We start from the raw sequence: 13,091 nt of genomic DNA, 5'->3' as shown, positions 1-13,091 counted from the left end.
TAAAAACTGCACTGTGTTTATCTTTGTGTACAAGGCGATGGCACTCCCGTTGGGGGAGTCTCTGTACTGTAAATGATTTGACAGATGAGTAAAGTCACGGGTCAAGGTGAGTGTAAGGTTAGCGTCATCGAATAGGTTTGGCAACTTGTGGCGAGATGCAAATGTCCAGGAAGTGAATACATGCGAATAAGATGTCCTCTGAAGTGATGGAAACACAGTGGTGTGTGTGTGTGTGTTTGGACCCTCAGATACCAGTGGTCTAATTAAAGAGCTGGCATGTCAGAAACCCGCTCTGCCTCTTTGTTTAACATTGGACCTAATCTCTGGCTACACAGAGCGTCGTGGGTGTGCTGGTGAGTGTGTGTGTGTGTGTGTGCACGTGCATGTGCGCGTGTCATCTGGTGATTGCTGTGAGGTGTCTGTAAGATGAATGCCAAACCTGCACTGACATATGTCGGGAATCTGGCCAAACCGTGTTGGAGGAGCGTGAGTCTGCCTGTGTTTGTACGCCTGTAGTCTTTAGCGGAGCTGACGGTGTTACCAGGGCTCCTCAGCATCTCGTGCCTCCATTGTTTTCATAGATGTTCAGATGTGTTTCGTAGAAAGTGTTTACCAGCGCCCACATGGTGCAGGACATCTTATGTTGCAGCACATTCGTGATTATTGGAAAAACATACTAATATAATGTAACGTAAGTGTAAATACACTTAGTTTTGAACGCTGATCTCAAATATGCAATTGTCCCTTCTTGATCACACTCTGAATATGGAGATTGTTTCTTTACAGTTTCAAAACAAGCTTACCAAGCTCAGTTACACCAATCTATCACCAATGCTGGAGGTCTCCTGGGTTGCAGTGCAGAGTATTAAGGGAATCATCGATGATATTTGTGGTGAATATAAACTTACACGTCAATCAGATCATTTATTTATTGTTCAGGACGTATCCATCCTTCCATCGTGGCCAGCATCGGAGTGCTGGATTCAAACGCTGCTTACTGGGGGTGAGGGCAGGTCATAAGGAAGATCTGTTTGTGCAATTCTTCTATTAAAAATAATTAAATCAGATCTACAAAAAGTAAATGCACCTACTTTCTCATCTTCGCATAATGGGTACAAACTGAGGGTCTTGTTGTGTGTCTGACGTCTTAATCTCATCCATGTGCTCAGATCTTCTGTTCTGTTTTATACCTGCTTGTGCTCGATCTACTTGTTTCTGCATTTTATCTGCCCTGTAAGCGTCTTTGAGTGCCTTGAAAAGGACTGTACGAAATAAATGTATTATTATTACAAGTATCACAGTTTACAGAGACGACTCCGCCTTCGCCGTCTTACTCTTAAGTGATTCACAGTCTCCACATCATGCATTTAACATTTAGAATCAGTTCCTGTAAAGAGGTAATTGGAAATCAGATAGCAAGTTTGAAGCTCGGTAGTGTGTTCTGAGGGAAGCAATGCAACTGTCGTGAAATTTGTCCTCCTTTTGTCTTCTGTTAGCCTCCAACCAACAAGTGATCATTGCTGAGTTAAACATCTCAGTATTGTAAGTCTGATTATTGTTTCCTCTTTAGCAGTGCAGAGACGAGTGGTAAAATGTTGATTTGAATTTTCATCTCGGTGTGTATACTACTTCTAAGTCCTCAAAAAAAAAATACATGCTCTATTCATAATTCTTTTCCTGCTAATTTTATTTCCAAACCATATCCGATTTCTGTCACCCACTTCATTTTGGAAGCGTACGGCATGTCATGCATTTCATTCCTGCAGACGGTCCACGGCAGCACGAATGTAAAACATGTGGCGTGTCGCTTTGCTCATGAAGTTAAGAGGACTACAGTTGGACGTAGAGATAATTTCCTCAGATCAAATGAAAATTCAGAATCTGCAAATCATGAAAAACACTTTTTGGACAAAAACAAACAAGCTTGGACATCATTTAAGCTAATTTACATTTTTATTGTTTCAGGTTGAAATGTATTTGCTTTTTTTTTTTCCTGAAAGATTTGCCTTAATGTTATATACATATGACATGTAGCTGCGCGGCGTCCTGGGCCCAGGTTCACAGTATCGGCTGAATCCATGGGAAATGTAGAGACTAAAAATATGCACCCTCTTAACAGCTCCCACTCACTTACCTAACAGAGTGAATCACTGCATTATATGAGTGGAACATTTGCAAATGACCTTGTCACAGAGATCTGACACACAAAAGAACACGCGTGCTGTGGGATTATGTATGAAGATGCAGTCGTGTCCATCCACTCTGTGTCTGCGCGTGTGTGTGTTTACACCCATCTTGATGTGAGGGTCAAAGGCGAGCGTGTATGTGTGTGTGTTTGCATGCTAGCTGTGTGTTTCTGCGTGTCTCAGTCCAGTGCTTTCATACTCCAGAGCTTTCCAGGTGAGTCATGCAGCTCTTTGGGCTCCTCTGCTGATAAAGAGCTCTTTGTCATCTTTATTTTGAATGCACTACTGAGGGGAACATCTTAACACAAATTAGAAATGCTTTTACTGTCTCATCATGTGGAATTTTTGTTAGTTATTTCACTTATGTGTTAACTCATTTGTTACCTGCTCTTTTAACCAAGACGTGCAGCAGCTCCCTGAAATGGAGGGGATGAAAAAACGTAGCAGATCAGTACATGCATTTTTTTGTAGTTTGTAAAGCGTGCAGACACAGGCTGTCATTGTCATTGCATCTGTTTTCATTGTATTTGTCCTGTATCCACTTAACATCATGAAAATGCGACGATAAATTCCAGCAGTCGAACCGATAAACTGTGTTTCTTCAGCAAAATTTAGGTTAATGATGTTTGAAACATTTTATGGACAGTTTGTGTTCATGATGAGAAAGCTGATGTGGGGATGACGGGACTGCAGGCCATCCCTGACCAGCCCCTGTAGTCCCATTGAGAGCTTTGGCATTAAATGAAGTCCACATATTTCATATATTACAGCAGTTTAACCTTTTTCTCTTGATTGGCAGCTTTATTTCTTTTTTTGCACAAACTTAGTGAGTTGGTTATCAGCAATTATCTTTCAAAACAAGCAGAGGAACACATGAACTGATGCGAAGCAGCAACAGCAAATTCTCCATGCAACGGCACACGCTGCTTTTAATGAAAGGAGTATTGATTCTGATCAATAGAAACGCTGCTTGAGTCAGTTAAATAGATACATGCATGTGGGTCATTACACTGGCGTTTTCAGTCACTTCGCTTGAAATGATGTTTTTGTGTGCGCCACAAAATAGCTGTTGGCATTTAATTTTTTCTTCTGTAGATAATATGATACCACATTTTGGACTGTTTCTTCCTCTCTCTGCTAAGGCTGGCTGTTTTTCAGCAGCATCGAGGCAGTTTGACATCATGACACACTGCTTTCCTCTCTGAAATGCCAGTTATCAATCAAAGGACGGGATAATATCCTTGTAGGCATACAGGGTGATGTATTGAACTGTTTTCAATTCCTTTCCAGGTTTTATGTCCTCAAACTAAAAGCATCCATTGTCTTTCAGTGTTTTGTGTGAAGAAATAAGTCACACTGGGCTTCTGCTGTCTTTTAGAATGTTTTTTCTAATATGAAGCTTTGATTTTTTTTTTTTAAAGAAATTTTTGTTCTCTTTTAACCATTTGCTCTTATGCAACAGTATTTTTTATAACCTTGTTAGTTGTCATTTTTTGTATTACTCCCTAATTACATCTATTTAGTCTAAATTGTTACATAAAGGATATTAATTAATTATATATTTTTGTACACAAACTGGATAAAAGTTGTCTATTTAATTCGTCCATTAAACCTTGTCCAAAAATGAACTTTGCATTTCATTTTTTTATTGATTGATCATCATTAGCAAATTAATTTAATCAGCACCTTAAAAAAAACGACTTGGTCAGACAAAATTTCATTCATGAGATTATTATCAGAATAAGTAAGAAAAAAATTAAAAACAGACATGTAGATGACTCCATCACACAAGTGAGTTTTCTAAAGCGTTTTTGAACGACGGCACAGAGTCCGCTGGCCTTATCTCCAAAAGCAGATTGTTCCAGAGTCGAGGGGTCTTGATAGGAAAGGCACGGTCACCTTTATTTTTCAGGCTCCACTTTGGGACGGCCATTAAAGCTCTGTCTGAGGCTTCAGGCTGCGCGCCGGCTCGGGTGGAGTCAGCATCTCGGTGAATCTAGCTGGTTACTGATAATAACATAAACTGAAAACCTGCTCGCTCTTATCACTTGGATCCGTTTCGGATGCAGTTTAAAGCTGGTTTCATTAAGCCCCATAGCCAATAAATCCCTTTTTAAGTCTTTTATTCTCTGTCTCTCTTAGATGAGCACTTTTCTTTACTCTTGATACCACAGTCATTTGCAACGCTGCCACGCAGCTGTTAGCAAGACTTACTGTCTAAGCTGCAGTTTGTTCAGCCGATATACGCCGGATGCTTTCGTCCAACCTGTATTATTATCGTGGTGTTATTTTACTCACTGTTGGCTTCCATATATACCTTTGAAGATTCAATGCACCTTTAATGCATTCAGTTGTTTGGAGTCATTCCATAATGAAACGGGGGTGTGTACTCCTATTTATTGACCTATGCATGAAGTAGTGAGGTTAATGTAAAAGGTTAAGTAAAAACAATTTCGTTATATAAACGGTATTATTTTTCATCAAGCAAATTGTTTATGAAGATGAACTGATTTAAAATTCGTGTCCAAAGAAATGCAATTAAACATGTCCATACCTCTGGATAAATGCCCCTCCTCTCTGTTGACTTTGCAGTCTGTGTTGTGCTCATTTCTTCAGGTGCTCGCCACCAAAATCAGGCTTTTTTTATTTTGTCGTTTTTTTTTTTCTCTCTCTCCTTTTCTGCACAAATTACGGCGTAATTTGCTCGCAATTTGTGAGCAAAAGGTTCAAAGCCGTATTCATGGAGGATGTGCAGGGTTGCCTAGCGACACAGCTGTAATTGAAGTCCACCCATTATTCATTTGCTCAATATTTATTGGGAGGTTGGACCAAAAAAAAAAGAAAAAAAAAGAAAATCATTTTAATGGTAGGGATGGGCTTGGTGTGAGGTGTGTGTTGCTGTCTGAACTATACATTTGGATTTTCTTCCATTTCAAACTCTTCTCTTAGTGATCTTTAGAAACGTAGAAATGATTGCGGCTCTTCAGCGCGGCCCAGTTTTTCCGCTTCAGCCTGAGCTGAGCAGCTTCATCCGCTGTCGTCTCGCATTGATGTCATGGAACAGCGATGACAGGTGTTGCGGTGAGAGTCCTCATCTTGGCTTTGGTGTCTGGTGTAATGCCATTTTGAAAAGAGCATATGTCCATGCCAAAACATCCCCTGCACAGCTGTGTCGTGTGTACGTGCTGAAGTCTTTTATCCACCTTTTAACACATCTGGGTTATGCTCACTTGTTCCGGGACATTTGCTTGATCGCAGACTAGAAAGAACTGTGAAAGTTCAGTAGGTCATGTGGATTAATGGTCTGGAAAATGAGTTCTGTCTTCATTCTGGTAGGCCCTGAGAGATATTCTTGGGCCACCTTGTGGTTATGTGTGATTATCGTGGATTCAAAAAGCTATGATCTTATCTGGAGTGCAGCAAGGAGGACAAACAGTCAAGTGACTTTTGTAGTGTAATGGATATATACGTAGTACAGTTGCTTGGAATTACACGCTGCTATGTATAGAGAAGTGACATGCTGTGTCCCTCAGATAAAAATAGAACCATGATCTTCATGTTGATTGATAAGATTTTTATTGAATAGTTTATTGAATAGTTTCATCATCTGGTTCATGTGATGTTATAAATTAGAGTTCACTCACATTCAGGTAATGGGAGATGCAGCCTGGAGACACTGTAATATCAAGTTCTTTTCAAATCAGGAAGTTTAGTTCTACATTTTATTGAAACTTTTAAATCTAAACGTGACACTTCCCCATGAAAACTGTTGTCTCAAACTTTCTTTCTTTGACATTTTGCTTCGGGTGTCTGTTTCACTCTTCACACAGGCTCACCAGAAATCCTGTAGACACGCTCATTTGTCAAAGCTCGGCCATGAGCAGATGAAGCCCCGGGCCATGAAACAACAGCACGTCAGAGCAGACTGAGCCATATGCAGATGGGGGGGAGCAGGTTGACGGTAACGGGCCGAACAGGTTGGCAGTTTATTAGCAACCTGTCAGCTCAGGACTTCACTGGCTGGACTCTGTGGAACTGCTGCTCCTGCTCACTTCTCCCAAACAAAGTCATGTTAGCATGCAGACGTTTACAAAGTCACAGAAGAGATCTTTATTTCTGTTATCTTCAATGTTATGTTGACTTTTTTGTTCTTCACATGACCGATGCTGCACTCCGCTGCCCCCGCAGGTCATCAGTGGTATCGTTCCATTTGCTGTTCCTCCATGAGCTCGATTTGAAACGTACCAAATGAGGCGTGTAATGAAAGCAGAAGATGGACAAAAGGCTCCGTCTGTATTTAGCATGGAGTATATTCGCACCATTGCAGTTGCCATTTTAGCAGACTTTCCACCAAAAAAATGTTTCTAGAGCTGCAACATGCAAAACTAGAAATAGAGGTGATACATCTGATGTAGAATAAAAGTTTTCTAAAAAACTACTGGTATTTTATCACCTCATAATTTAGTTTTTGCCCCAGGAACGATGGCTTGACCGAACAAATCCTCTGTATCAAAAACTGGCAGTAATACTGAATAACTACAGCCACACAGAATCGTATTTCATAAAAGCTGTGAACACTTTTCTGTAATGTAAATGTCCTATTGTTTCTCTGAACAGTAAAGCCCGGCATTAGATAGTTTGGCCATTGTTTGACTGTGTAACAATGAAAGGTGTCACCAGAAGCTGGTAAACAGACACTGGCGTGCCACAGAGGGAAATGAATGATGCCTCATTTATGCACACATCCATGTGGAGAACATTACACTGGTGCTACAAGTGAGTCCCTCGATAGAGTAGTTTATGAAGTTGACAGGTCGTTTCCATGCAGCTGTCGGTCATAAAACAAAGATGTTAAACACGAGAGGTGAACATTTTATTATTATTTTTTTTTTATATCTGAAAGCTTGAGTGATTGCTGACAAGAGGGATTAGAGAGAATCCTTTAACAAGATGCAGATGAAGGGTCATCTAGTGCTAAATATTATGGACCCTTTGTAATATTTACGCAGTGAACTGCACCAAGGAAGGTGAGAAAATTACTCTTATAAAAATGCATATCGGTAGGAAGGTGTTTTTTTTGTTTTAAACAGAACTTTGGAAAATAATAAAAAAATGAATTAAAAATTTAGAAATAGGATATATAGGCCAAAAAAAGACAAAGACATTTTAAGTAGGTAGTTAAATTGAAATTGAGTTTGTACATCACTATAGAGACAAATCAATCCAGATCATCAAGGTCTTCATCAATAGAGATCCGACTCGATCTTAAAAATCTGGTGACAATGAAGAAAATAAGTTCATACTGAAAAATGATGATTTCTACTTTCATGATGGAACAGCTAAGAACATAAACCAGTAGTTTTTGAGCTGGGAAACTTTTTGATTTTTAATTTCACTGTAAAAGTTGGACAGTTGGAAAAGTTAGAAAACTTAAAATTTTGGTTTCAAAAGTGACAAATGCTCTGAAAATGGATGATGGTCTGACTGCTCCTTTTCACATTGATGACCACAGTAAGGTATGTTAACTTTCACTGTAGAATTTGTGAGCTCTTGCAGTAGTTTCCCTTCCTGCTGAAACCAGGATTTCGATCTGGGGTCACAGTCAAGGTGAAGACGTAATGCAGTGTGCCAATAATAGTAGCGGAAACAATTTGATTGTTGTGAAGGCTGTACAGTAAAGGATGCCAAGCAAAAGCTATCTAACAGTCACAGGACTCTCTCCATCCAAATGTAGGAAACTTTATTTTATTTAATTTTTTTATGCTGGATCTCCACAGCAGGGTCAGCCCTGAAAACAATAGCTGAGCTAGAAATGTTAATTTCTGCACCTGTTTAAAGCTAAAAGTCCTTTTTCTTTTTAGTTTAAATCAATATTTCCATTTCATTTCATTTCAGTGTTTAATGCGTAAAAGCAGTTTGAGTTTTGACTAGAAAAAAAGTACTTTGCAGCTCAAAAAACTATTTGATTTGAGATTGTTATGCTTGAGAATAACCGCATCTAATCAGAAGATGTTGTCATCGAGCAAATGAAGCAGAGTTTGTTGTTTTCATGTATTCTCCAGGCAGTCTGTGGTCTTTAAAAAACTAGTTAAACTCTTCTTGACAAGCTATTTAACAGGCTATCAGGACTGGTGGAGATTGAGTAGAAGCACATGAAGCAGCCTTGGCGGTGTGGCTTTCATATTTTAGGCCTGGGTGTGTTTGCTCATCCCGCAGCAGCAGCGGCCCGATGAGTGCTGGTATTTAAAGAGCTGCTGAGGGCCGATAGCGTCACTGCTGAGAGGACAACAGATAGCTGGCCGGTAGATAAAGCTACTAAGTTTCAGGTACTTGAGCCCCTCTGAGGGTCCCATTATGAATGCAGACCCTTGTATGTGCTGGTTGGGATTTACAGTATGAGGATATGAAGACTGAGCTAATGTTTCCTGCACGGCCGTCTCCACCAGTAAGTAACTCAAAACGCTCTAACATCCGCCAAGGAATCGGTGGAAGGTGCTGTCAGGACCATCTCTGCAAGTCATCATCATATAATGTTGCAGAAATAGTGAGAATGTTCTCCTTTAGAGTGTATTTAGATTGACATCATGTAGATATTTACTCATGTTCGTCTGCCTGTTTGCTCGTTATCACATGACAGTCTATTTCAGGTTGAATTTTTATACATAATTACAGACTCTAACCTTCACTGTAAAGAATTATTTTCTCCGTTTAAGTGAAAAAGCATAATTTAGATGATAGACTTACGTCATCTGTTGGGGGGAAAAATAGTGTGCAACAAGAAAAGAGAGATCCGTGGTTGCAGGTGTTCACTTTCAAGGATCAAAGCCAGTTTAAATTCTCATTAAGTCCAATTTCACAGTTTGGTTTATTGCTATCGCTCCAACGCTGGCAGAAGTTAACAATTCAAAACGTACACCTGCCTCAGTGATAATATTTGGCAGGACACGTCACATTAATCACAGGAAGCGGCTACTGCGCTGTCAGGAGTTTGGCTTTTTTTTAACTGCTTCATGATCACAGATAAATAAACTGATAAAGTCAACTTTTATGCAATGATGAGGAATCTGTAACACCTCACAATGCAGTAAAGTAAACTCTTATGGGATTTTTTAATGGCAATCACCTCGATAAATCCATTTTACTGTTTTTTTCGTGAGTTTTGCTGATATACAGTACACATCAGTAACGTCTCCACTTTCAATCTTCAACCTTGATGTTGATTCTCAAATATGAGTCATTTTAAAGAGTTATGCACAAAAATGACTGCTGCTGATTTTACTGGCATTACATGGATTTTGGAAGCAATTTATCATTTTTCTGTTCATTACAAGAAAAAAAGAAAAGCATGCTGTCAAATTTAGAAGCTGCATGATTGTAAGTACATATTTATAAACGTATGCACTTTGATTTTGTAGTTTGCAAGTATTTAATTACAATGACATGTTGGCTTTATCTTTATCCAAATGAACTTGGGGCTAACCTTGCATTGCAACTTAAAATGCTGCCATGCAGGAGAAAAACACTTCTTTCCCCTCCCACCTTGTGCTCTTTGCTGCTGCAGGGAGCTCATCTCGTGCTGCACAGCGTCGGTCACCTCGGCTATCTGCTCCATAGCGACGTATTGGGGCCGTTCCCAGCTGCCCTCCCCAGTGCCAGACAGGCAGAGCAGCACTGGCTGCCATGCCAGCAGGAACCAGCAGCTGCTGGCACTGCAGGCAACCTGTTAAAAGTTGTTTTTTAATGGGGGCTGTTGGTGACACCTCCAGCTAAACACACACAGACGAGCGGGAGCAGCAGCTTGGCTGTTTCCAGTGAGCGGGATGGTTCACACCTCTGACCAGAGGCATCGGCGTACCGGTAGACATCAGCAAACATAAGTATGTGGTTAGTGCATCACTTTGAATAATGATGAGCCGTAAATCAGCAGCCTGGAGATAATTCAGTTTCGCCTGTTTAGCGGCTGGTCTTATCCAGAGTGATTTATAGTAAAATTTCCCTCAGACGTTTTGGGTGTTTCACTTTGAGAGGTGACAAATAAGAGCTATTGCCTACAGATGATATGAGCAGGTAGGTCAAAAGTGGAATGTTGATGTTAGTAATTTGATTTTATGCAAGTGTGCTTTCAAGGATTGTGACTTGACTTGAGTTCCGACAAAAGATACCTCCCACAGCATGAAAAAATATATGAATTTAATGTAACTTTCATGGTCACCTGCTAGCAATTGACATTTTATCCGATAATGCAGTTCAGCTCTACAAATTTCCAAAGTTCTCTGAGTGGTTTTTCTTTATTTTTCATTCTTTTTATCACATAAAGTTGAGAAAATCGTGTAAATTTAGATTTATGTTCATTAACAATCTTTTAATCGGTTTGGCTTTGGAAATTCGCCACATATATGCAGAGGTTGGTTCAGCTAATGGGTGCACTTAAAGTTGAGATCTATAGTGTCTTTGGCTGTTTTATAATTACTGACTTTCTCCCTTTTGTCAATGCAAACAGCTCAGAGTGGGTTAGACAGCTCCCACCTCCCACTGACTGACCCTGTGTCCTGCCTCCACATCGACGCTGCTCTGTGACGGCGCACCATTGACTGAACGGAGACTTTGGGGGCGAGAAGCAAAAGCCTCGGCTCTTATCCTTCCGTTAGACGAAGCTGAGACCTCACATAGAAAAACATAATGTTCAGGAGTCAAGGTTGTTTGGTGACGAACGACTCGGGAGCAGCTTAGTGAACAGTTTCTCTGTTGTTTTATATGAAATCGAGCATAAAGCCAGCTCTGAAATCACAGATTATCACATTGAGTTGTTGCCACACCTTGTATGTGTTAGCGGTGCTGCAAAAATCCCTCCTCCTTCAGTCTCCGGCAGCAGTTGCTCGTGTCCCCTGCTCTCTGCCTGACTTTCATTCACATAATTGTGGTGCCGAGCTGCAGCTTTGAAGTCCATGTTGCAGACTGATGGCTTCCAGTGAACACATTTCCATTCCACTTTCATCCTCAACAGATTTTTTTTTTTTTTTTTTTTAAAGGACATCTAACATTTTTACAAATGGTGGTCTCTGTTCGGTGAGAGTGGGGGTGAGGTATTCAAAAGAGGCGGGGGGGGGGGGATAAAATGTCCAACGCCACGAGGGCTTAATTGATCCCATTATCATATGAACAGCAGCAAAACAAAGAATTCACTTAGAATTTGGGCCACATTTCCACATCCACTGCAGAGCTCACGTTCAGTTGTCGTTTGATTTATGCTGTCAGTCTGCCATAATCGCTCAGCCATTAGAGGTATTAAAGCTGCACGCTCACAAAGAAACAAGTCGTTTTTGTGTGCCCTGGGAATCGACGTTTATCATCTGACAAACAGAAACACTTTGGAACAAGGTGCTTATCCACACAGCAGATACTCATCTTGTCCGCATTTCTTTTTGTTGGGACGGCAACGATTTTTAACACATGCATGTGGAAAACCTCACACATTAGTGCAGCCTAACTCACTCTTTGGTTGTTTATAAATCAGAATAAAGGGAGTTTTTTTTTTTTTTTTACGGTTGTGAAATCTCTCGGTTGCAGGTGAAAAATCGAGCAGTGTATATAAAATCACAGATGGACAAATGAAAAAGGCCATCCATCTCCTCTTCCTGCAGTCATGCTGCTCTGTTGCCCCCTTGTGGAAACTCCAGCCACACACATGCCACTCACTCATCCTTCCTCTCCCATCCTGCCATCAACTGCCTCTGAATTATCCTTCTTTTCTCCAGATATGAAACGTCCAAAGAGCAGCGAGTGGCTGGACAACGGCCCGCTGCCCAAGAGTCAGGCGGGGCAGGATGAGGAGGAAGAGGAGGACGAGGAAGAGGAGAAGAGGGTGGGAGTTGCCGGTCTCAGGGCGAAACGGGAGCGCCGGCAGGGAAGCGGCAGCGCCACGATGTGCCAGGTGTGCAACATCCAGCTGAACTCCAGCGCCCAGGCGCAGATCCACTACAGAGGGAAGACTCATCAGAGGAGACTCCGCCGGCTGGCCAAGGCCGTCAGCGCAGGTACAGACGCAGAGTGCATCGTTTACTCGTCTAATCGTCACATGGAAAAAGCTCAGACAGCAGCTGTCTGGTCTGTTCCAGACTGTATTAGCCTTCCTGAATGTCTTATGCAGAACTTTATAAACCCATACTTTTTTGTACTTGAGACACTCTTAAAAGACAATAAGGCTGTCTGTGATCAGATAATATATAGACTCGGCTTTCACTTTTTTTGTTGAGCAATTTGAGAAAAATCAAGTGGGAAATGCAATCTAACGCCAGATCAGGAAATAATCCTCTCTTTATAGAGGTTTTTATAAGCTTCAGCATTGGGAATTGATTCTCAAATGAGTAATTAATGACATTCGTCCATCTTTCTGTCTTGTTTACCAGTGAAGACAGGGCAGCACAGATTCACCCTCACAATATTGCAGCCACCAATTTCTTTCAAATTTCTACATGGAGAAAAAGCATCTTTGGACAGGGAGAACATGCAAACTCGACACATCAAGTTCTGACTTTAAGTCGATATTTCTTCAAATATGTTTGCTACGTTTCATAAGCTCCTGCTGCATCTCCTCAGATGGTTTGTGGCATATTCTCCAGCTCGCCTTCACCCTGTGTTAAACTTAAACCCACATCAGCACTCTCTTTTTACTGTATAATGGACATACATAAAAAGTAAAAGATGGGTATAAAACTGACCTGTCTTTATAGTTTATACTCTTTGTGTTGTTTCCCACTTGTACTCGTGGAGAGGTTTCATGGCGTAAGGTCAAACTACTGTTGTGAAGAAAGTTAGCATGTCTGAAAGGCAGATTTCTATTCGCTGCTTACGCTTATAATTAAAGAATGTGTGTACGCTAATATAATTGCACAGTTCTTAGTTTTA

At 40.8% G+C, this 13,091-nt stretch overlaps 1 protein-coding gene across 1 annotated transcript in view; it reads left to right on the top strand.

The window, feature by feature from the left end:
• LOC115393236 (zinc finger protein 385B-like) overlaps positions 1-13,091 on the top strand; it is a 75,047-nt gene that overhangs the window by 20,542 nt on the left and 41,414 nt on the right. The window contains exon 2 of the mRNA XM_030098117.1: positions 11,942-12,220. Within this exon, the coding sequence (XP_029953977.1) occupies positions 11,942-12,220 (279 nt within the window). The remainder of the gene's footprint in view (positions 1-11,941; positions 12,221-13,091) is intronic.

The sequence above is a fragment of the Salarias fasciatus genome, chromosome 8, assembly GCF_902148845.1.
Source record: "Salarias fasciatus chromosome 8, fSalaFa1.1, whole genome shotgun sequence".
In the NCBI taxonomy this organism is placed as follows: Eukaryota; Metazoa; Chordata; class Actinopteri; order Blenniiformes; family Blenniidae; genus Salarias; species Salarias fasciatus.
The sequence above is the reverse complement of the archived record's forward strand: the minus strand, read 5'-3'. Positions and strand labels throughout refer to the sequence as shown.